This window comes from Equus caballus, chromosome 15 (genome assembly GCF_041296265.1).
Source record: "Equus caballus isolate H_3958 breed thoroughbred chromosome 15, TB-T2T, whole genome shotgun sequence".
In the NCBI taxonomy this organism is placed as follows: Eukaryota; Metazoa; Chordata; class Mammalia; order Perissodactyla; family Equidae; genus Equus; species Equus caballus.
In genome coordinates, this window is record NC_091698.1 from 55,711,014 (window position 1) to 55,735,582 (window position 24,569).

At 42.7% G+C, this 24,569-nt stretch overlaps 2 protein-coding genes across 12 annotated transcripts in view; one reads left to right on the top strand and one right to left on the bottom strand.

Annotated features, from left to right (window-relative positions):
- Positions 1-1,372, top strand: part of USP34 (ubiquitin specific peptidase 34) — a 253,143-nt gene extending 251,771 nt beyond the window's left edge. For all 8 annotated transcript variants that reach the window (XM_023619043.2, XM_023619045.2, XM_023619046.2 and 5 more), the window contains one exon: positions 138-1,372. In XM_023619043.2, the coding sequence (XP_023474811.1) occupies positions 138-733 (596 nt within the window). In that variant the 3' untranslated portion in view covers positions 734-1,372. The remainder of the gene's footprint in view (positions 1-137) is intronic.
- On the bottom strand, positions 1,292-20,896 carry AHSA2 (activator of HSP90 ATPase homolog 2). Of its 4 annotated transcripts, none has more exons than XM_070235440.1 (10): positions 20,559-20,771; positions 19,039-19,229; positions 16,631-16,732; positions 7,683-7,768; positions 5,434-5,548; positions 4,302-4,390; positions 3,502-3,618; positions 2,998-3,099; positions 2,351-2,402; positions 1,292-2,207 (listed from the first exon to the last, which is right to left on the bottom strand). In XM_070235440.1, exons 1-10 carry the CDS (start codon positions 20,636-20,638, stop codon positions 2,035-2,037), a joined length of 1,107 nt encoding a protein of 368 aa, XP_070091541.1. In that variant the 5' UTR covers positions 20,639-20,771; the 3' UTR covers positions 1,292-2,034. The 4 variants fall into 4 exon arrangements, with proteins under 4 accessions (XP_070091541.1, XP_070091540.1, XP_005600015.1 ...); XM_070235439.1 differs by having other exon boundaries at positions 20,487-20,761; XM_005599958.4 differs by lacking the exon at positions 16,631-16,732 and having other exon boundaries at positions 20,559-20,896.
- Positions 20,897-24,569: the final 3,673 nt, after the last annotated feature.

Below are 24,569 nucleotides of genomic sequence, written 5' to 3' on the forward strand. Positions count from 1 at the left end.
GAATATAGTTGGTGTAACTGACTTTACGATAACTGTATGTTCAAATGCTGAAAACAAAATTGCCTACAAACACCCCAGTGTACTGTGAGCAGAATGACTCCTTTCAGAGAAGTTTGTTTTGACATTCATTTCCACAGATGATGAAGGGGCGACTCCTGTTAAAAGGCGGCGTGTGAGCAGTGATGAGGAGCATACTGTAGACAGCTGCATCAGCGACCTGAAAACAGAAACCAGGGAGGCCCTGACCCCAACCAGCACTTCAGACAACGAGACAAGAGACTCCTCAATTATCGATCCAGGAACTGAGCAAGATCTTCCCTCCCCTGAAAATAGTTCTGTTAAAGAATACCGAATGGAAGTCCCATCTTCGTTTTCAGAAGACATCAGGTCACAGCATGCAGAACAGTCCAACAATGGTAGATTTGAAGACTGTAAAGAATTTAAAGACCTCCCCTGTTCCAAGGATCCTAACCTAGCTGAGGAAGAGTCTGAGTTCCCTTCTACTTCTATCTCTGCGGTTCTGTCTGACTTAGCTGACTTGAGAAGTTGTGATGGTCCAGCTTTGCCCTCCCAGGACCCTGAGGCTGCTTTATCACTCAGTTGTGGCCATTCCAGAGGACTCTTTAGTCACATGCAGCAACACGACATTTTAGATACCCTGTGTAGGACCATTGAATCTACGATCCATGTGGTCACAAGGATATCTGGCAAAGGAAATCAAGCTGCTTCTTGACATTAGATGTAGCATGTCTACTTTTAAGGTTTCCCCCTCTCCCCCCAATGCTGTTTGTATAAGTTTTGCTTATTTCTGTTTTTGTGCTTCAGTTTGTCCAGTGCTCTCTGCTTGAATGGCAAGATAGATTTATAGGCTTAATTCTTGGTCAGGCAGAACTCCAGATGAAAAAAAATTTGCATCTTCAGTATACTTTCTAAAGGGCAATCAGATAATGGATATGTTTTATGTAATTAAGAGTTCACTGTAGTGGCTTTCATTTAATATGGCTGTCTGGGAGGAACAGGGTTCCCTGGCCCTGTACAATGTAATTTAAACCTACAGCATTTTTACTGTGTATAATATGGTGTCCTCTGTGCCAGTTTTGTACCTTATAATAGAGGCAGATTGCCTCCGATCGCTGTGGTTCTTATTATCGAAATTAAGTTTACTTGTATACGGAACAACCACAAGAAATTTGATTCTGTAAAGAATCCTCTTTAGCTGTGGCCTGGCAGTATATATAAATGGTGCTTTATTTAACAGAATACCTGTGGAGGAAATAAAGCACACTTGATGTAAAAATAATTGTTTTATTTTTATTGACATGACTGATTGCTATTCTGTGCACTTAATTAAACTGATTGTGATGACTTTTCATTTGTTTACATACGTTGCTTCAGTCTTCTCAGATGAAAGTAATGAGAACACTGTGACTGGGGGGAGCACTTACCCATCATATTCTAGTTTATTCGAACTATTTAGTGGCAGTCCAAAAAGTAACTTAATCCCCATAGACTTTTCAGTCCTCTCCACCCGGAAGTCAATAACTGTTGCAGGGAGAAGTCTAACAATACAGCCAACTCGCCCTCACTTCAACATACTCCTGAATGCAGCACGCCGCTGGCTCACTACCTAAGAGGTGCACACCTTAAGAACCCTGTGGTAAAATAAAGGAATAGTATCAATATGCCGTTTATTTTGTCTTCCTGAACTTAAAACTACAGCTGGAAGGAAGCTTGCCAGGACAAGCTGTAGCCTGGGAAACGTCAGCTGTCTGTACTCAGGGGCTCAGTCTGTTCCCAGAGGAGCATCTAAGGGAGATAAGGTTAATACCTAATTTCAGGTTATTTGCTGCTTTTAACTCAATACAGAGTCTAGTCATAGTACAGATTCAAACAAACAGTGCTTTAAATTCTGTATAAGTCCATGGATTTCATCCAATATAAATTAAGAATTTGTTTTCTTTTTTAAAAGGAATAACAGGTAAACCTGACACTTTCTGCTTAGAAAAAGTAATGCCCATATAAAATCTAACTAATTCAACCATTTAGGGTGGTCAGCTGCAATAAACCTTTTATTTCTTCAAAATGCTGCTTCTGCCAACAGAATTTCATATTCTCTTCTTTACAGACAGGAACTCCTTTACAGTCCAATTGTAATTCTGTTTGCCCTGGAATAGGCACAAAATTCAGTGCAACTGTTGCATAGTGTTCTGGAAAAAAAAATAGGAAGCTTATCACTGCATTATGAAAAGGAACATTTATCCATATAGTACTACTACTAGCTTTTCACAGTGGGGGAAAAACAGCTTGAGTGTTTTTGGACTCGTAACTAACAAAGGTACTAATAACATACCTTCTGGCCAGTTCCGACACCTCCATTTCATGACAATCTTTTTATTTGTTAACTGAAACAAAAGGGAAATTCCACTGAAAACATCTTTTAAAACTTCCTACAATATTACAACACAGAACACCAAATCCTTCCATTAAAACCCCTACATACTAAAAGTAATCAATGAACAACATACAGTCCCACTTTCCAGTTTATATGCCAGCACCATTGAGAATTCATCGTCCCTGATGCCAGAATGTCCCTAACAGCAGTAACATCAAGGATAAAAGTGTGGTAACATTGGTAACTAGAATAACTAGAATGTCAAGGATGAGGCAACTGACATTTGGCAATGCAGACCCTAGTGATTTAGGTAGCAGAAACCTGAAACTTCTAGACCAAGAATTGGGAGGAATTAACATTTGTTTCTTCTAAAACCATAAGCGTTTGCACAATTATGTGAAAACTAAGGCTTCATCTTTATCATTACTTGTTATATATGTAACTTTTTATTTGCTCTATAACCAACTTTATAAAGTTGTCAAGTTTCTGTGAGCTCAGATAAAAACCCAAAGCAAGTTACAAACAGCATGGATTAAAAAAAGCAGTATTAACCGAAAGAAGACTCAGTCCCGGCTTAACTTGTCTTTAACCCTAAGATTACTTACCAATTCTATATATTCACCGGTGATGTTCCCATCAAACATCTGGAATTTCCCTCCCTTTTCAACTTCTAATACAGCAGGAGATTTAGAAAATTTTTGCACCAACTAACCAAGCAGAACATACAGTAGACATGTTATTCCAGCACATGCTATCACCTTTTTAATCTAAAGTATTAATACAACAGTTACTGTGCTTTGGGGTTTCTTTTTTTCAATCCTGAATACATAGCTTTTACTTACAGCTTTTTCTACACTCTACTTCTCTTTCAGAGGGAGAAAACTCAGTAAATTAGTGTATCCCCTAAATCCTGATATATTCCCCCCAAATGCCCATCTTTTCCCCGCTCAAATTTTTCAGAAGCTATCCTAGAGACTTCTATCTCCATTATTCTAGATTCCTTCAATCAGAAAAACAAGGCCATATAGGAAACCAAAAACCAGCCCCAGTTCTGAGTGGCACATCTCCCCATGTCAGCAATTAAGAACCTAGCCTGAGAAGTAACTTACGTCCTTCACAGTAAAGATGCTGTACAGCTGCTCTGCAGCTGTGTCAAACAGTTCCGTCATGTGCACTGCCACAGTGGGAATCCTTACCCCCAACGCCACTGGAGATGAGGCCTGAATCTTGAGAAGAAGTTCCAAAGGGTAATTAGCATGCCAATAATAAAACACTAAAACACCAAATGCCACATTACCACTTCCAGACACATGGAAACAGCATGAAAAGCCACTTAGCACCATCAGTCCTGGTCTTTACTTTGGAAAAAGAGCTGACTGTTCCTATTAGCATTTTAGCTCTGTTCCACCCCCAGGCTATGGCTTCATACTCGACTCCTACTTGGACATCTAAATATGGCCCAGAGAGCATAAAGATGAGCAGATGAAGGACAAGAGCACTTCTCAAGCCCAAAGGGTGTCAATCTGCCACCGCCAGCTTCCAAGAACACAATCTAAAACCTCTCAATCCAAAAGTCTGGACAGAAGGTTCTTCCATTGTGGTATGTGAACCTCAAAGTCACCTGGTTTTGTAATCTGTTGTCTACCAAAGAACGCTACCTTTAGAACACTGCTGTAAACTAAATTCAATATTCAGCCCACAAAAAGCCCTGTTTATACATTCCCTTTCATCAAGGATGAAAGTCTCATTTCATCATTTCCAAAAAAAGTGGCAGGGACGCAAGGATGGATGAAGTGGCCCTCCTTGCTATCCTTTACAGTTCATCATGGAAGGGCTGTTTAGAGCTCTGAAGCATTCTCATTGCTCACCTGCTTTCCCCTCCCTACGTACTGGCCACCAGAGGTCATACCTGCAAGGGATTCACACTCAGTTTCCTTTTAACAGTCAATTCCTGGGTTGCCATAGCTTTCGTTGGTAAAATCATTCCCATTGTAAATTCTACAAAGAAACATGGGAAATGGTTTTAATAAAGAACTTTTTTCCTTTTCAGCACAAATAGTAAGGCAGAAACCCAAAACAGCAGATAAGAAAATAAAACTGCTATTTTTAAAAAGAACTCCTGTCATTTTGAGAATTTCAAGACCATTCTGTTTTCTTTCATATAAAACTAATCATTAACAACCTGAGTTCCACAGTAACAAATGCCTTTTGTTTTTTTCCAAACGCCTTTTATCTAGTCCTTGATAAAATAGCAAAATTTTCAAACGTTCTTTTCCAAAAAGTTCAGTTTTATACAACTTAACTAGTAGTAGCTTTATGGCCTTCACCCGCCGTTAAAACCACGCACTTTCTCATTGCTTCACCGTCACCCTCACAAAACTTGCCTCACAGTATTCAAGGTGGTGGGCCAGCCACACGTGTGGTTTCGTGGAAAAAGTGACAACCCTAAACCCTTCTATGCTAACACCTAGATATTCAGGTAGCAGAGTCCAGGAATGAGGTATAGACATATGGGCCCTGCTGGCCATTCTGCCTGGAAGGTGACTTTTCTAATTTAGGGAAGACAATAACCTCACTTTCGTGCACTGTAGGGATTATCTAGATAAATCTCAACTACACCTGTAATACCTGCAGTCACTTTCATTCATTCATTCAACAAAGATTAAGCACCTACTATGTGCTGGAGATAGAGCAGTACACAAGACAGACACCTTTCATGCCCTCATGGAACTTATAGTCTAGCAGGGAAGACAGACATTAAACAGGTAATTATACAAACAACTGATTAAATAATTATCATTCCAGAAAACTATTAACAATTCTGTAGGCAAAATGGTTCACGCTGTGTACAATACTGATAATCACCAATTATGGTCTTATTCATGACTAGCTCTCAACCCTCAGACTACACTTTAGCCTGCAGCATAAAGAGCTGTTTCTGGAGCCGTAAACATCAGCCTAACCTGGGAATCCAGAGTACAGAGCATAACTTGGGTAAACAGAAAAGGGACCCTCTGGTTCACAAGGAATGCCTTCTTTACCCGTCTTAAGTGCCTTCAGGTAATCTCCAAGGGCCTCCTTGACCCTGGCAGTGCCTGCAGTCTTCATAAGATCCTTCAGTATATCCCCATCTCCTTTCTTTTTACTCACACTCACCTACAAATCAGAAAAATACAAACCTAAGAAAAACCTGGTTTGATGTATTCTTTCAACTGGGACATATGGATGAGAGAAAAACTGTGATGGTGAGGGAAGAGGAAGAACTAGATATAAAAGGGATGTAACAAGTTTCTTCATAATAGTTTAAGAAGATGTGAGGGTTTTTTCATCAAGGGTCCACTGACTGGGTTGATGGCCAAATCTTGAATGGACTTCTTAGATCACAAACCTCTTAATTTGCATGCAGAATTTTATGTGTATATGTACATATGTATTATATTGATGACGAAGTCCATGGCTTTTATCAGGGTCTAGAAATGCGCTGTCAGAATGGTAGCCACTAGCCACACATGGCTATTAAGCACTTGAAATGTGGCTGGTCTGATTTGAGATGTGCTATAAGTGTAAAATAATATACATCAAACTTTGAAGACTTAGTAGGAAAAAACAATGTAAAACAATCTCCATAATTTTGATATTAATTACATGTTAAAATGGTATTTTTTTATATTTTGGGTTAAATAAAAAATATTATTAAAATTAATTGCACCTGTTTCTTTTAACTTTTTTAATATGGCTACTAGAAAATTTTAAATTCCATAAGTGGCTTGCATTATATTTCTACTGAACAGCGCTGGTCTAGAACCCAAAAGCGAGCGTAATTAGGAAATTCAAGTTCCCACATAGCATGGCCTTGAGCTACACGTTTTTGGCAGGGAGGAGAATTGAGGAGGAGGAGGGGGTGGGGGAGAGAGGAGGGATAGAAGGGGAGACGAGAGAGAAGGGGGGAGATGGAGAGGGAACCATCAAAATGCTGCTCTGGGGATGCTCTGTGGTCCTTCTTCTCAGAATGAAAAGAGGTGTTGGTTTGAAATCCTATGAAGTCCCTACGATTCAGTTGAGCTGGGCCTGGTCCCAAGTCCCAGTTCCAATCTAAAGAGTTTATTCTGTAATGCTACCAAGGGCTGAATCTAAAAAACCAGTTTAATATGCTGATGAAAAACTTCTCAGCTAATGGATCTAAATAAATATAGCCAAGTGAAATCACAGCCCCGGAGTATAGCAAGCACGTGTCTGAAGAGGTGTCTGAGACAGCACCACTTTCATGTTATTTTATAACCTTCAATAAAGGCAAGTCACAGACGTTGCTCATTATGATTTAGTTTTTATATCTTCGAAAGCCTTCACGTTGAATACATGCACCAATTAAAAAAGACCCTTTGTCAAACTATCTTCGTTTGGAAAATTTAGCTGCTGTACAAAAGGTCTCTCCCGAGAACCAAGCTTTCAGCTTAAAAAGGGCACTAACTGGGGCTGGCCCCGTGGCCGAGTGGTTAAGTTTGCGCGCTCCGCTGCAGGCGGCCCAGTGTTTCGTTGGTTCGAATCCTGGGCGCGGACATGGCACTGCTCATCAGACCACGCTGAGGCAGCGTCCCACATGCCACAACTAGAAGAACCCACAACGAAGAATACACAACTATGTACCGGGGGGCATTGGGGAGAAAAAGGAAAAAATAAAAAAAAATCTTTACAAAAAAAAAAAAAAAAAAAAGGGCACTAACTGAAAACCAAGCTTGAGAGTTACACAAGGCTCCACCTCCCAAAGAACTAGGAGAGCCAGTCAAAAGCAACACATACTAACTAACCAGTTTACAAAAAACCATGAGATATAACCAAGGGAGATCACAGCAAAGAGAATTTTCACTATTAAAGGGAAACAGCAAAGATACAGGGGAGGAGAAACAAACTCCCATTCACCAAGCTGTGCATGCAGACTGAGCACTTTACAGTACATACACTCTCGTTGATCTGATAACACCCCTGAAAGATGAATTAACCCCGTTTCACAGAAGAGGAGGCCTTGGAGGGTGCAGTCACCTGCCCCACACCTGGTCCTTGGGGGCAGTCTAGGGCTTCCTGGGCTTACCCTCGTTCCTATACCACTCTGCCCCACACCTCATGCTGCCCCCACATCACAGCAATCCTCGGCAAACGAGCCCTCCACAACTCACCAAAACTACGGCACAGGAATCACACAGTCTGAGAAACAGTTTTTCAAATGCCCAACATCTATAGCAGAAGCTTAATTTAAAAAAAAAAGAAGAAAGAAAAACTCCATCGGATGCCTCACCTCGGTGTCATCTATTTCATTTTCTTCAGAAAGGCTGGGTATTTCAACCAATCCCTTGTGCTTCACACCAGATTCTTTAATTATACCTAAAATGAGCAAAATGTGTTCTTCAATTACAAAGTCACAACCAGATTATGCAAAACTGCCGTGCCTAAGTGAACAGCCCACCCTCCTCACAGGGGGCCACCACTGCTGGAAACAAGGCAAGCTCAAGGCTTTACCACCACACAAGTGCCAAAACTGACCCTGTTCTCCTGGCCCACATCAGAGGTAAGCAGCCAAGACAGTGGGGCAGGACCTGGCCAATGCCAGGTGGAAGCATGCGGTTGGAGCAAGCGAGTCTGTAACCAATGTTTCTTTTTTCCTCACCCGATATTCTTTACCAGGTCAAAGCAGGATGAAGAAGAGTCACAAACAGGATGGAAGGACAGAAAAGGACAATGAGTTTTAACCATGGAAAGAGTGAGGGGAGGGAAGTTGTAGCTTGGGAAGTTCTGTGTGGACTCCATGAAGCTGGATTTCTTTCAAACCAGAGTGTTGATTTCAGTGACAACATCAGGATGGTAACATAAGTTATTCCTGACTCTCCCTCACAAGACTAACTAGCAGCTATCCATTGACAAGACACCACTGGGAAAATCCCAGAACCCAGAGGTGAGGCTGAGGCACCCTCCTGGACAGAGACAGAGAAGGACTGTGTTAGGAGGGGAGAAGTGGTAACTCTGACCAAATCGCCCCTCACCCAGACCAACCAGAGCCACACTCAGAGGGCCCCCCAGTGGTTTCTCCAGTGTGAAAAGAGAGCACAAGGTGGACATCCAGGCTCCTCAACACTGTCGGATGCTTCCTGAGAGGCCCACTTGGGTATCACCTCACTGGGACAACCAGGAATCAGATAGAGACAGAGAAGTGGGGCAGGGCTTTCAGCAACCAGTGCTCAAATCTTGGTGGACCATGCTCCTCCTTCCAGCAATACATGAGCAGAGATCCCAGCCAGCGACTCTGCCTATCTGCAAAGCCAAGCTGGTAGCCCTATCTGGCCAGGGAGCTCAGCTGGCAATTCTGCCCAATTTGGGTCCCCAGTCAACTGGCTGAAGCCAACTTTGGAGCTCATTTGACTGCCCCACCCGGTGAAGGAAACAAATTCACAGCCCCACTCAACTGCTGAGCATAGCCTCCAGTCCTGACGATCCAGGAAGCCTGACCAGAGAACCTCGGCAGCCACAAGAGCCCATCCCTACAACCCCACTTGGAGCCAAACCAGCAACCCTCCCCAATTGTTGAGCATAGCCTCTGGCCCTGCATAACCAGGGAGCCTGAAGAGTAACCCTAATCAGCCTCAGAGCCCAGCCTACAGCCCTGCTCTATTGCTAAACACTGCTTGTAGCCTCACCCAGACAGTGAGCCCAGACAGCAACCCCACCCAACTGCAGAGCACAGTCTCTAGCCCCACCCAATGGCAAGATACAGCTGGAGGTCCCTTCTGACCAGAGAGCCCAGCCAGCAACCTTGCTCAACAGTGGAGCATAGCCAGCAGCCTACTTGATCAGGAATCCAAACCTGCAGACCTGCCCAACTTCAGGGCACAGTGTGCGTCCCTACCTGATGGCAGATCACAGCCTGAGGCTAGGTATGACCACAAAGCACTACCTGCAGCACCACCTAAACAGAGTCTAGCCAGTGGCACCATCTGGTCAGGGAGCATAGCCTGAGACCCCATTCAATCAGGAGCAACTGTTGAGCCCAGCCTGCAGCCCTGCCCAATCACAGAGTACAACCGGGGCACTGCCCTGGCAGGGAACATAGTCAGTGACCCTGCCTGACCAGAGGTAATTGCAGAGCCCAGCTAGTGGCCCCACGTGATGGTGGAGCACAGCCACCAGCCCCGCCCAATCAGAGAGCCCACCTAGCAGCCCACTTAAACATGGAGCCCAGCTAGCAGACCCACCCAACCACAGAGCCCCTCCAGCAATAATGCCCACCCCCAACCTCAGAGCAAGGGCAGTGGCCCCACCCACTGGAGACCCTGACAGCAAGCCCTGTCTGTCCATGGATGGTACCAGCAGACCTGCCCAGTAACCCAAGCTGAGCTCAATGTTGAAGGTCTCTCCCTGCTGAAGCAAACCTGTAAAGTCTGGAAGACGAGACCATTTATTTATATGTGCAGACACCAATGCAAGGAATCAAGGCTCAGGAAGAATCAGGTAAACGTAACACCACCAAAGGAAACTAATAAAGCTCCAATAACTGACCTAAAGAAATGGAGACCTATGAACTATGGGACCAGGAATTCAGAATAAACCTCTTAAAGAAGTTTTAACTTAAGTTCTTGTGAACTACAAGAACACACAGACAGAAAACTAAATGCAACTGGGAAAACAATGTGTGAACAAAATGAGAAGTTCAGCAAAGAAATAAAAACCACCCAAAAAACCCCAAAACAGAAATCCTAGATTCAAAGAATACAATGACTGAACTTAAGAATTAAAGAGAGCTTCAACAACTAACTTAACCAAGCAGAAGAAAGAATTAGTGAACTAGAAGGCAGGCTATTTGAAATTATCCAGTCAGAAGAACAAAAGAAAAAAGAATGAACAGAATGAAGAAAACCTCCGGGACCTATGGGATACCCATTAAAAGAAACAATATACGCACTACAGGAATCCCAGAATGAGAAGAGAAAGAGAACACAACAGAAAGTCTATTTAAAGCAATAATGGGTGAAAACTTCCCAAACCTGGGGAGAGAAATGGACATCCAGATACATGACGACCAACAGACCCCCAAATAGGTTGAACCCGAAAAGGGTTACACCAAGACACATTATTATTAAGCTGTCAAAAGTCAAAGTCAAAGAGAGAACTTTGAAAGCAGCATGAGAAAAGCGACTCATCACATATAAAGGAGCTTCCATAAGGCTTACAGGCAGATTCTGCAACAGAAACTTGACAGGACAGGAGTGGGACGATATATTCAAAATATTGAAAGAAACGACTGTTGACCAAGAACACTATACCCAGCAAAGCTGTCCTTCGGAAATGAAGGTGAAATAAAGACTTTCCAAAACAAACAGAAGATGAGGGTGTTCATCACTACTAGACCTGCCTTCCAAGAAAGCTAACAGGCATTCTTCAAGCTGAAATAAAAGGATGCTAATTAGCATCATAAAAACACATGAATGTGTAAAACTCACTGGTAATAGTAAATATATAGTCGAAGTCAGATTATCTATCATTGCAATGGTGCTGCGTAACTCACAACTCTACTTTAAAAGTTAAAAAAAATATTAAAAATAAATATAACCCCAATAATTTGTTATTGCATACACAATATAAAAAAGATGCAAACTGTAATATCAATAACCTAAAATGTAAGAGAGGAAGCATACATTTCTGTATGCTATCAAAATTAAGTTATTTTAAATAGGATGTTATAAATATAAGATATTTTATGTAAGCCTCAGGATATCCACAAAGGAAAAACTTGTAGTAGATACACAAAAGATGACGACAAAGGAGTCAAAGCATAACAACAAGGCAGGAAATCACCAAGGAAGATGGCAAAAGAGAAAGTAAGGAACATAAGGCCTACAAAACAGTCAGAAAACAATCTACAAAATGGCAAGAGTAAGTCTTTACCATCAATAATTTAAACATAAATGGATTAAATTCTCCAATCAAAAGACAGAGATTGGCTGAATGGATTAAAAAAAAAAAAAAAAAAAAACAAGATCCAACAATATGCTGCCTATAAGAAACTGACTTTAGCTTTAAGGACACACATAAACTGAAATAGGAAGGGATGGAAAAAGATATTTCAAACAAATAGTAACAAAAAGAAAGCAGAAATAGCTACACTTATATTAGACAAAATAGACTTTAAGCTAAAAATGGTCAAAAGAAACAAAGAGGGTCACTATATAATGCCAAAAGGGTCAATTCATCAAGAAGATACAACAATTGTAAATGTTTACGCACCCAACATTGGAGCACCTAAATATATAAAGCAAATACTAACAGAACTAAAAGGAAAAGGAGCAGCAATACAATAATAGTTGGGGACTTTAATACCCAACTCTCAACAGTGGATAGATCATCCAGACGAAAACCAATAAGGAAGTAGCTGATCTGAACAACACTAGACCAAATAGACCTAACAGACATACAGAGAACACTCCATCCATCAGAATACAAATTCTTCTCAAGTGCCCACAGAACATTTTCCAGGATAAATCACGTTAGACCACAAAACAAGTCTCAACAAATTCAAAAAGACAGAAATTATAATAAGTATCTTTTCGAACTACAATGGTATGAAACTAGAAATCAAAAACAACAGAAAAGCCAGAAAATTCACAAATACATAGAAATTAAAAAAAAAAAAAAAACCAGTCCTGAATATCCAATGGCTCAAAGAAATCAAAAGGAAAATTTTTAAAATATCTTGAAACAAATGAAAATGGAAATACAACAGACTAAAACTTATGGGATGCAGCAAAAGCAGTTCTAAGAGGGAAGTAGGTGGCAATATACACATACATCAAGAAAAAAAGAAAGATCTCAGAGCTTCCAGGTTGGCAGGCGTGCCTGGAGAGCGCATGGAAGCTCTGCACCCTTTCCCCATACCTTGCCCTGTGCATCTTTTCCACCTGGCTGTTCCTGAGTTATATCCTTTTATAATTAACCAGTAATCTAGTAAGTGGAAAATTAAAAAAAAGCTCAAATAAAGAATGTAACTTTACAGCTCAAGGAATTAGAAAAACAAGGACAAACTAAGCTCAAAGTTAGCAAAAGAAAGAAAATAATAAACAATCTACAGATTCAATGCAATCTCCATCAAAATTTTGATGGCATTTTTCACAGAAATAGAACAAATAATCCCAAAATTTGTATGGAACCACAAGAGACCCCTAATAGCCAAAGCAATCTTCAGAAAGAACAAAGCTGGAGGCATCATACTTCCTGATTTCAAACTACATTACAAAGCTATAGTAATAAAAATAGTACGGTACTGGCATAAAAACAGACACATAGATCAATGGAAGAGAATGGAGAGCCCAGAAAACCCACACATATGTGGTCAATTAATCTACGATAAAGGAGCCAAGAATATACAATGGGGAAAGGACAGTCTCTTCAATAAGTGGTATTGGGAAAACTAGGTAATCACAAGCAAAAGAGTTAAACTGGAGCACTATCTTATCTTATACGCAAAAACTAACTCAGGGCCAGCCTGGTGGTGCAGCAGTTAAGTGTGCACATTCCACTTCGGCCGCCTGGGGTTCGCCGGTTCAGATCCCTGGTGCAGACATGGCACCGCTTGGCAGGCCATGCTGTCGTGGGCGTCCCACATATAAAGTAGTAGAGGAAGATGGGCACGGATGTTAGCTCAGGGCCAGTCTTCCTCAGCAAAAAAAGCAGGATTGGCAGCAGATGTTACCTCGGGGCTAATCTTCCCCCCTCCCCAAAAAAACAAACCAACTCAAAATGAATTAAAGGTTTGAATGCAAGACCTGTAACTATAAAACTCTTAGAAGAAAATACAGGCAGTAAGCTCCTTGACATCAGTCTTGGTGATGATTTTTGGACTTGACACCAAAAGCAATAAATAAATAAGTGGGACTAGTCAAACTGAAGAGCTTCCACACAGCAAAGGAAACTACCAACAAAATGAAAAGACAATCTACTGAATGGGAGAAAATACTTGCAAATCATATCTGATAAGGGGTTAATATCCAAAATATATAAAGAACGCATATAACTCAATGACAAAAAATAGACAGATTAAAAAATGGGCAGAGGATCTGAATAAACATTTTTCCAAAGAAGACATACATGGCCAACAAGTACATGAAAAGGTGCTCAACCTCACTAATTATCAGGGAAAAACAAATTAAAACCACAATGAGATAACCTCACCCATGTTACATGGCTATTATCAAAAAGAAAAGAAATAATGAGTGTTGGTGAGAATGTTGAGTAAAATGAACCCTTGTGCACTGCTAGTGGGAATGCAAATTGGTGCAGCCACTATGGAAAACAGTATGGAGGTTCCTCAAAAAATTAAAAATAGAACTACCCTATGTTCCAGCAATTCTACTTCTGAATATATATCCAAAGGAAATGAAAACACTAATTCAAAAAGATATATGCACCCCCATGTTCAGTGCAGCATTACTTACAAGAGCCAAGACATGGAAGCAACCTAGATTTCCATCGATGGGTGAATGGATAAAGAAAATGTGGTGTATATATATATAAAATGGAACATCATTCACAAAAAAGAAGGAAATCTTGCCATTTGTGACAACATGGATAGACACTGAGGGCATTTTGCTAAGTGAAACAAGTCAGACAGAGAAAGACAAATACTGTATGATCTCACTTATATGTAGAATTTTTTTTTTTAATTCATAGATACAGAGAACAGATTGATGGTTGCCAGAGGCTGAGGGGGCAGTGAGCAAAATGGGTAAAGGTGGTCAAAGCACAAACTTCCAGTCACAAAATAAGTCAGTCATGGGGCCGTAACGTACAGCACGGTGACTATAGTTAATAATACTGTACTGTATGTTTGACAGTTGCTAAGAAAGTAAATCTTAAAAGTTGTCATCACAAGAAAAAAAGAAAAATTTGTGGTCTGGTGGTTAAGATTCCGTGCTTTCACCACTGCAGCCTGGGTTCACTTCCTGGTCAGGGAACCACACCACCCATCTATCGGTTGTCACACTGTGGCAGCTGTGTGTTGCCATGATGCTGAACACTATGCCACCAGTATTTCAAACACCAGCAGGGTCACCCATGGAGGACAGGTTTCAGTGGAGCTTCCAGACTAGGAAGAAGGACCTGGCCACCTACTTCTGAAAAAATAAAACCCAACAAAAACCCTATGAACGGCAGCGGAGCATTGTCTGATATAGCACCAGAAGGTGAGAGGACGGCACAGAAAGATCAGGCAGGGCTCCACTGTGCTGTACACAGGGTTGCTGGGAGTCAGAATTGACTCAACAGCACTAACAACAATAAAAGTATGGTGATGGATGTTAACTAGACTTAGAGTGGTGATTGTTTCACGATGTATATGAATATCAAATCATTATTTTGTATACCTGAAACTAACATAACGTTATATGTCAACTATCTCAACAAAAAAAGAAAAGAAATAATAAAGATTGTAGAAGAAATGAAAGAGAATAAGAAAACAATAGAAAAGATTAATAAAACTAAGAGTTGGTTCTTTGAAAAGATAAACAGTATTGACAAACCTTTAACTAGACTAAGAAAAAAAAGAGGGCCCAAATAAGTAAAATTATAAATGAAAGAGGAGACATTACAACTGATAGCACACAAATATAAAGGATAATTATACTACAAACAATTACAGGCCAACAAACTGGACCACCTAGAAGAAACGGATAAACTCCTAGAAACACGTCACCTACCAAACCTGAATCAGGAAGAACTAGAAACTCTGAACATACCAATTAAGATTAAGGAGATTGAATCAGTAATCAATCAAAAACCTCTCAATAAAGAAAAGCCCAGGACCAGATGGTTTCACTGGTGAATTCTACCAAACACTTAAAGAATAATTAACACCATTCCTTTTCAAATTCTTCCAAAAACTGAAGAAGAGGGAACACAGGCAAACTCATTTTACAAGGCCAGCCTTACCCTGATACCAAAGCCAGATAAGAACACTACAAGAAAAGAAAATTACAGACCAACTATAAGACACTGATGATGCAAACTGAAGAAGACACAAATAAATGGAAAGATATCCCATGTTCATGTCTTGGAAGAATTAATATTGTTAAAACATCCATACTACCCAAAGCCATCTATATATTCAATGAAATCCCTATCAAGACCCCAATGGCATTTTTTACAGAAGTAGAAAATACAATCCTAAAATTCAACAGAACCACAAAACACCCCAAATAGCCAAAGCAATCATGAGAAAGAACAAAGCTGGAGGCATCATAATTCCTGACTTTAAACTTTACTGCAAAGCTATCGTGATCAAAACAGTATGGTATTGGCATAAAAAAAATCAAGACCCCATGCATACAAAAATCAATAAACCCATGCATACATGGTAACCTGTTTGACAAGGCAAGTATACTCAATGGGTAAAAGATAGTCCCTTCATTAAATAGTGCTGGGAAAACTGGGTATTCACATGCAAAAGAATGAAATTGGACCCGTACCTTAGACCACTCACAAAAATGAGCTCAAAATGTATTAAAGACTTAAATATAAGACATGAAACCATAAAATTTCTAGAAGAAAACACAGGGGAAAAACTCCTTGATGTTGGTCTTGGCAATGATTCTTGGATGTGACACCAAAAGCACAAGCAACAAAAGCAAAAGTAAGTGAGACCAGTCAAACTAAAAAGCTTCCACACAGCAAAGGAAATCATCAACAAAATGAAAAGGCAACCTACTGAATGGGAGAAAACATCTGCAAACCTTATCTGATAAAAGAGTTAATTAATATCCAAAATATGTAAGGAATACAACTCAATAGGAAAAAAATAAATAATCCCATTTTTAAAATGGGCAAAGGAGGGGCTGGCCCCGGGGCTGAGTGCTTAAGTGTGCACCCTCCGCTTTGGCAGCCCAGGGTTTGTGGGTTTGGATGCCAGGCACAGACCTGGCACCACTCATCAAGCCATGCTGTGGAGGCATCCCACATAAACTGGAGGAAGACTGGCACAGATGTTAGCTCCACTGCAGTCTTCAAAAGTAAAAAAAAAAGAGAAAGATTGGCAACAGATGTTAGCTCAGGGCCAGTTTTCCTCAAAAAAAAAAAATAGGGCAAAGGATCTAAATAGACATTTATGCAAAGATATTCAAATGGCTGACAGGTACATGAAAAGGCATTCAACATCACCAATCATCAGGGAAATACAAATCAAAACCACAATGAGATATCACCTCTTACCTGTTAGAATGGCCATTACGGAAAAGAGATGAGCACTGGTGAGGATGTGGAGAAAAGGGAAGTCCAGTGCACCGTTGGTGGGAATGTAAACTGCTGCAGCCACTACGGAAAACAGTATGAAGGTCCCCCCAAAATTAAAACTAGACTTACTATATGATCCAGCAATTCTGCTTCTGGGTATATATTGAAAGGAAATGAAATCACTATCTTGAGGAGACATTTGCACCCTTTTGTTTACTGCAGCATTATTTACAGTAGCCAAGACATACAAGCAATTGAAGTGTCCATTGATAGACGAATGGATAAGAAAATGTGGTGTATATATATTATTATTTTACATATATATATAAACTACATTTAATATATTATATGTAGTTAATATACATATTACATATTATTCAGCCATAAAAAAGAATGAAATCCCTCCTTTTGTGACAACATGGATGGACCTTGAGAGCACTATGCTTAAGTGAAATAAGTCAGAGAAAAACAAATACTACATGATCTCATTTATATGTGTAAAAAACCAAACTCACAGAAACAGAGAGTAGCTTGGTGGAGGCAGGGGAGGAAGGTGAAGGCGGTCAAGGGACACAGAGGGTGCCAACTTTCAGTCACATGCTAAGTTCTGAAGACGTACCGGACAGCATGGCGACGACCGTTAACCATACTGCACTGTGTATCTGAAAGCTGTCAAGAGGGTAAATCTTAAAAGTTCTCAACATACACACAAAAAAACTGTAGCTGTATGAGGTGATGGATGTGTTAACTAACCTTATTGTGGTAATCATGTCACAATATAAACACATACCAAATCAACATACTGCACACCCTCAACTTAGAGAATTATATCTCAATAAAGCTGGAAAAAATGAAATTAAAATTTAATTAAAAAAAGAAAAACAAGACCAGAGTGTTGCCTCCTCCCCAGCGGGTCCCACTTGCCACCTCTGGGACTCACCACTGAAGGAGAACGCACAGGGGGTCAGGGCAAGCCCTGTTCAGCCTGCCCTCTGGCTGCTGCCTGGAAGTGGCTGGGTCTTATCTTGCAAAGGAGCTGGTTGTTGCTTTGAGCTTAGGAAGATGGAAGACATACAAGGCCATGAGCTTCCTCTGGGCCCTCAGAGATGAGTGGGGAGGGGGGGTGGATAGAGGCCAAAGGTCACCTTACTGGTGGCTGCTCTCTAAAAAGGAGCTGACTCCTGGGCTAAGGCCCAAAATTTAACACAGTGCCATCCTCCAGGACCACATCTCTCCCTCCGTCCTCCTCTTCCTTCATCTTCACATCCACGGTTATTTCAATGAGTATTTACTGAGCATAGACTGTGTACCCAGCCAGCAGCTAGGCACCACAAGAGACATTTATTCATTCAACCAACACACAACATTCTAGACAGTGATCTGGGCCTGGAAACAAAATCCATCAACCCCTAACCAAAAGACAGGAAGAGTGGAAACAACCCAACATCCATCAACTGATGAAGAGATAAACAGTGTGCTTTATCTGTACAAGAGGATATCCATCCAACCATAAATAGGAATGAAACCTGCTGCAGCATAGATGAACCTTGAAAACATTACGCTAAGTAAAAGAAGCCAGTCACAAAAGACCACTCTCTCTGATTCCATTCATATGAAATGTCCAGGACAGACAAATCCACAGAGAGAGAAAAGAGATTAGTGGCTGCCGAAGACCGAGGAGTGATTGCTAATGGGTCCACGGTTTTTTGGGAGTGATGAAAATGTTCTAAAATTTATTGTAGCGAAGGCTGCACAACTCTGTGAATATACCGAAAACCACTGAATTGTGCGCTTTAAACGGGTGAACTGTATGGGATGTGAAGCATATCTCGACAAAGCTGCTATTTTAAAAAGATCTCTGCCCTGATGAATGGGGGTAAGAAGGGGAACCAGAACAATAAACAAAATACTTAAGTAACCATATATAGTACACCAAATATCAGTGCTTTGGGGATAGATAAAGCAGGGAAGAAAGACAGGACAAGGAAGGGATCTGCAATTTTTATAGGATGGAGACAGGTGGCTTCGATCATGACAAAGACCAGAAGGACTCGAAGGAGCCAGCAGGCAGCTATCTGGGGGCAGAGAGCTCCAGGCAGCAGGTCCAGGAAACTCCAGTGCTCACAGTGCCTGGCAGACCAGAGTCCCCTGAGAGCAAAGAGCTCTGAGCAGCTGAGTGCTGGGAGAAAGGGAGCCCCCTACTTGTCGGACAAAGAACTCCAGGTGCGGTAAGGGTGTCCGGAACCACGAACACCAGTTCAGGGGCCAGTCAATCCCAGGCCCACAGCAGGAGTTCTAAAACTATCTGCCGAACGAATGAATAATGACTCAACCAGCTCTGCGCCAAGGCTGCCTCTAGCCCTACCTGTACCCTGAGGCGCCATTACCTTTCCAGCTTAGTTTGATGTTCCACTCATAGAAGAAAATCAGCTTTCCTTTGCGGCTGCTGCAGGAAGCCTCGCCTTCCACCTGCTTCAGCTCACTGATCTCACAGCGGCCAGCTTCATTCTCCACAATGATGCCCACCAGGAGCTCATGGAGCTTCCCCTTGGACCAGCTAGTGGCATCCCGCTCTGTCCTGCCAGGGACCAGAAGGGCAGAGCCATGAATGGAAGCCCCAGCTAATCTCCACACGCCCGGCCTGGGGCAGCAGGGTAAATGCCCAGACCCGGCCAAGCCCAGCCCGAGTCCTCTCAAGTGGCCTTGAGAGGCCTGCCACGCTCAAACTTACACACATGCTTCTCAAACCAGCTTTCTACTATATATTTTTTAATCCTCCTCCTTGGTTCCTTGAGACCGGCGTCCACTAGGTAAAGTAGTACTTTGGTTTAAAAACACTGGCTCATTTTGGGGGAAGGGGGTCTAGCAATCTCATCCGTTGGAAATGGATGGGCAAAGCCTGAGCCATAAAAAAAGGCACTAATGACTGAAACAATTTTAATCATAACAAGACAAATTACCAACAGTTTTCACACATATATTATCTCATGCAATCTTCCCAAGTAATGTCCCCATTTTAGGGAGTAGAAATGAGCGGAGATTAATTCATGACCTATCCACGGGGACAGGACTAGGAAAGGAGAGGTCAGCTCTTCTGAGCCCCAGGCTAGGGCTCCCCCAGTAAAGGAGCCCCTCACAGGCTGACAGCTTTGCTCCGCCTTGGACCTGCCTCAGCATCACCCTGATGGCCTGGAGGTAACAGAGCCCTCAGAGGAGCAGGACAGAGAGCATCACTTTCTGAAGCTCTGGGGGAGACCCGGCGGCAGAAATCAGCCCCCGTTCCAGATGAGGTACAAAAAGGATGGGTAACTTGTTCAAATTCCTAGAAGGCAGGGCTCACAAGAAGCCCATCAAGTTAGACGTAGAGTTGAGATCCAATTCCTGTTCTTTCCACTACACACACACACACACACACACACACTCTCTCTCTCTCTCTCTCACTCTTTCTGGCTCCCTTTTAACTCCCAGAAACATCCAGAGGGTTGGCTGTGGAGTGGGGGAAGAGAAGTGAAGCTCTTAAGGTCATAGACTGTCCAAGTTGAAGAGAGAGGCCAGAAGTCATTCCTGGGGTCCAACCCAACTTCCAGAAAGAGGAAAGGGAAGTCCCAGAGCCAGTGCAGGCAAGATCCCAGGGCTCCAGACTCTGGGCTCTCCCAGACCCTGAGGCTAACGAGGAGCCGCTCTTAAAGCGGCTGGGGGAGCGGAGGGCGAATCCTCTGCACCTGTGCAGGTCCCGCCCCACGGCGGGATCCCCGCGGCCCGGGAAACGCCCCGAGAGCCCCGGCCTCCCTCCCCGCAGGGCACGGGGCGCCGGGGACTTGCAGGGGGTCCCCACCGTCCCGCCCCGCGGCTCCGGAGCGAAGAGGCCGGGAGCCGTCTCCCCGGCCCGGCCGCCGCCCGGCCGCACCAGTGCCAGTTGTTCACGTTGGTGCCGTCCTCCCGCTCCTCCACGATCCAGCGCGGGTCCCCCTGGCCCCACTTGGCCATGCCTGCGCGGCCGGCGCGACCTCGGCGGAGAACAAGGAAGGGCCGCGGCGGCGGCGGTTCGGCTCAGTCCCCGACGCTTCCGGCCTCCGAGCCCGGAATGAGAGCGCTCGCAGCGCCCAGAAAGTGCCAGAAATCCCCGCCCCCTGCACCGCCCCGCCCAGCCGCGGAGCTCCGAGGGAGCCGGGGCCGGAGACGGGCTCCGAGAGGCGGGGTCGCGGGGCGGGGCGGGGCGGTGCAGGGGCGGGGGAGTCTGGGCCCGGGAGGCGGGGCCCGGGGATCGGCGGAGGGCGGGGACCAGAGACTGGGGGCGGGGGCCGGGGAGAGGGGTCCGAGACCCCGAGCTGGGGAGGGGAGATCCGGGAGGCCGGGGCAGGTGTGTTGGGTGATCCCGGCCCCGCTGCGGGACTCGCAAATGCAGGGACCAGGAAGGGAGGACCTCGGCCCCCTCCTAAAGGCCGAGACGCCTCTCAAGGACTCATTATTGTTGCTGCAATGATTCTTTTCAGTGCTAGCGCGCCGGGCGGCGAGAAAGAGGCGCCTGAGAGCGGTACTGGGGATGACGACAGGAAGTGGCTGTCAGGCTGTCACTGACCGCGCTAACTGTATTTAGTGACCCTGGTCCTCGAGGCTACGACCCAAGCACTTGATCACTCTGTCTGCTGTGCGACCGACTTGAGGTCGGGGCGCGCCCGCGGTGTGAAGTGCTCGCCGCCGAGCACTCCCTCTTTCCACCACACGCACGTTTTGTCTGAAAGTTCCCGCAGAGTCGGTGCGCTGTGGTTCTTGTGCCTTTCCCACCCCTGTCCAAGCGGCACGAGCTCCCAAGTTCCCAGTTACTTCAGGAAGGTTTACGTTTTATTCATGTAATAATCCTTTGTACAGGACGAAAGAATGTGATTTCAAGCCTATATTATTGAAGCTTGATGCAATTTTACAATAATTAAGTGGATATTAATGATTCCTTTAACGAATTTTCACCTTCTAGCAAAAACTTTGCACCAACCATTTGGAAAATGTTACTCAGGGGTCTGCGGATATTAACCAGCAAGGAGAACGGGTATGACAATGAAAGGGTGGAAGTACCTGACTGTTGAGTTGCCCTTGGGTGACCTGCCCTTTGCCTGTGGTCTGTGCTGGTCAATGAAATAGACTGTCTGGTGGAGAACATTTTTCTCCTTTTGTTTACTGGAGTTATTACATCCCAACATCATTTTCCAAAAAGCTATGACAGTTATGTAAACAGACTGCTTCAAAGCGTTTTGACCCCAAAACAAAATGACATTTTGATTTCACCTTTTACTTTACTTCACCAAAGGCATGGACAGCTAACACAAGATATCCAATAGAAAAGAATGGCAATGGCACCATTTTCTTGTGGATTAGTTGTTCATCTTTTATCCAATTCTTAAAGAATATTACTGATAGAACGTTTCACGGTAGGATTTAGAGCTAAAGTATAATTGGTACCTGGGGGAAAATAAGACTTACCAGAGAACTTACAAAGACCGAAGCTAGAATCACTAAAATTTTATGCAGACAAAAAAATTTTGTAATGTTTAATCAAAAAGAATTTATCCCAATGGAAATAATTTTATTAAAATGTAAATGGAAAATGTATTCCATGTGAATAATTGATCAAGAATTAAATTGGCCTAAAAGAATTTGCTCCGAAAAGTAATCTCACAAAGAAAATCTTCAGAATTAATGTAATTATTATTAAAATATTTGGCTTTAAAAAATTGAGTCAAGGGTCTCAAAGAGATATCTGTACACCCATGTTCATAGCAACATCATTCACACGAACTAAAACGCAGAAGCAACCCAAGTGTCCATCCACAGCTGAATGGATAAGCAAAATGTGATAGCTACCTACAATGGAATATTACTCATCCTTAAAAAGGAAGGAAATTCTGATTTATGCTACAACATAGATGAACTTTGAGGTTCATATTGCTATTAATGTGAATTCAGCATAACATTATGTTAAGTGAAATAAACCAGTCACAAAAAGATAATACTATGTGATTCCACTTATCTGAAGTATTTAGAATAGTCAAAATCACGGAGACAGAAAGAATGGTGGTTACCAGGGGCTGGGTGGAGGGGGGCACGGGGCGTTATTGTTTTCTGGGTCTAGAGTTACGGTTTTAGGAGATGGAAAGGTTCTGGAGATGGACAGTGGTGATGGTAGCACAACACTATGAATGTTTTTTTTTTTTTTAAAGATTGGCACCTGGGCTAACAACTGTTGCCAATCTTTCTTTTCTTTTCTGCTTTATCTCCCCAAACCCCCCCTGTACACAGTTGTATATCTTAGTTGCAGGTCCTTCTAATTGTGGGATGTGGGACGCCACCTCAATGTGGCCTGACGAGCAGTGCCATGTCCATGCCCAGGATCTGAACCCTGGGCCGCCACAGCGGAGCACGCGAACTTAACCACTAGGCCGGAGCCGGCCCCTATGAATGGATTTAATACCACTGAACTGTGAACTTAATGGTTAAGATGGTAAATTTTATGTGTATTTTACCACAATAAAAAAAAATTGGAAAAAAAAACCCTTAAATCAATGAATAAAATGTTGTTGGGGAAAAGGATATTCTCACAGTATGAAAGTATCACACACTCCATCCCACCCAGTTTACTTATTAACTACAAAAAGGAGAAGTGATCTTTACGAGGGAGAAATTTGGCGATTGACCACCTTAACCAAATGATCAAACTCAGCATCACCTGTAATGGAGCAAACTGACATGGATACACTATCACCTATGTGGTATTCCTGCCAAAACTGCTTACTCTGAATCTAATAAAGAGGAAACAATCAGAAATGTCCAAACTGAGGGAAGTTCTGCAAAATAAGTCTGGCCTAGACTCTTTAAAAATAAACATTTCATGAATGTCAAAAGAAGACTAAAGAGATATGACAACTAAATGCAATACATGATCCTAGACGAGCTCCTGGATCCAAAACAAACAATTTAAAGTGACAAATTCAGGGAAATTTAAATTGCATTTCAGACTCCATATTGGATAATATTGTATCAATGTTCAATTTTCTGAGCGTTAAGTTTTGGTTACAAAAATGAACATTCTTGGGGGCCGGCCCCGTGGCTGAGTGCCTGGATTCTTGTGCTCCGCTTTGGCGGCCCAGGGTTTCGCTGGTTTGGATCCTGGGCACGGACGTGGTACCGCTTGTCAGGCCATGCTGAGGCAGCATCCCACATGCCACAACTAGAAGGACCCACAACTAAAATATACAACTATATACTGGGGGGAAAAAGCAGAAAAAAAAAAGATTGGCAACAGTTGTTAGCTCAGGTGCCAATCTTCAAAAAAAAAGAACATTCTTGTTCTTTGGAGATTCAGGCTGAAATATGTATGGGTAAAGTGTCGTAATGTCTGCAATTAACTCAATTAGTTCAAAGATGAAAACAGATAAAGCAAGTGTGGCAAAATGTTGACAAGTGGTGACTCAAGGTGAAGAGTATCTGAGGGTTCATTGCACCTTCTTGCAACTCTTCTGTAATTTTGAATTTTTTTTCAAAAAAATTGGGGGGAAAAATTTGAGTCAAAATATCTTTAGGGTTGGGGCTGGCCCCGTGGCCGAGTGGTTAAATTTGCGCGCTCCGCTGCAGGCGGCCCAGTGTTCCGTTGGTTCGAATCCTGGGCGCAGACATGGCACTGCTCATCAAACCACGCTGAAGCAGCATCCCACATGCCACAACTAGAAGGACCCACAACGAAGAGTATACAACTATATACCCTGGGGCTTTGGGGAGAAAAAGGAAAAAAATAAAATCTTAAAAAAAAAAAAAAAGATGAGAGAGCTATTAAAAAAGATATATATATATCTTTAGGGTTAAAGCAGTGGGTTCCAGCCCTTTGTAACCATCCATTGCCAGGATGGGTAAACAACACACCACAACATTT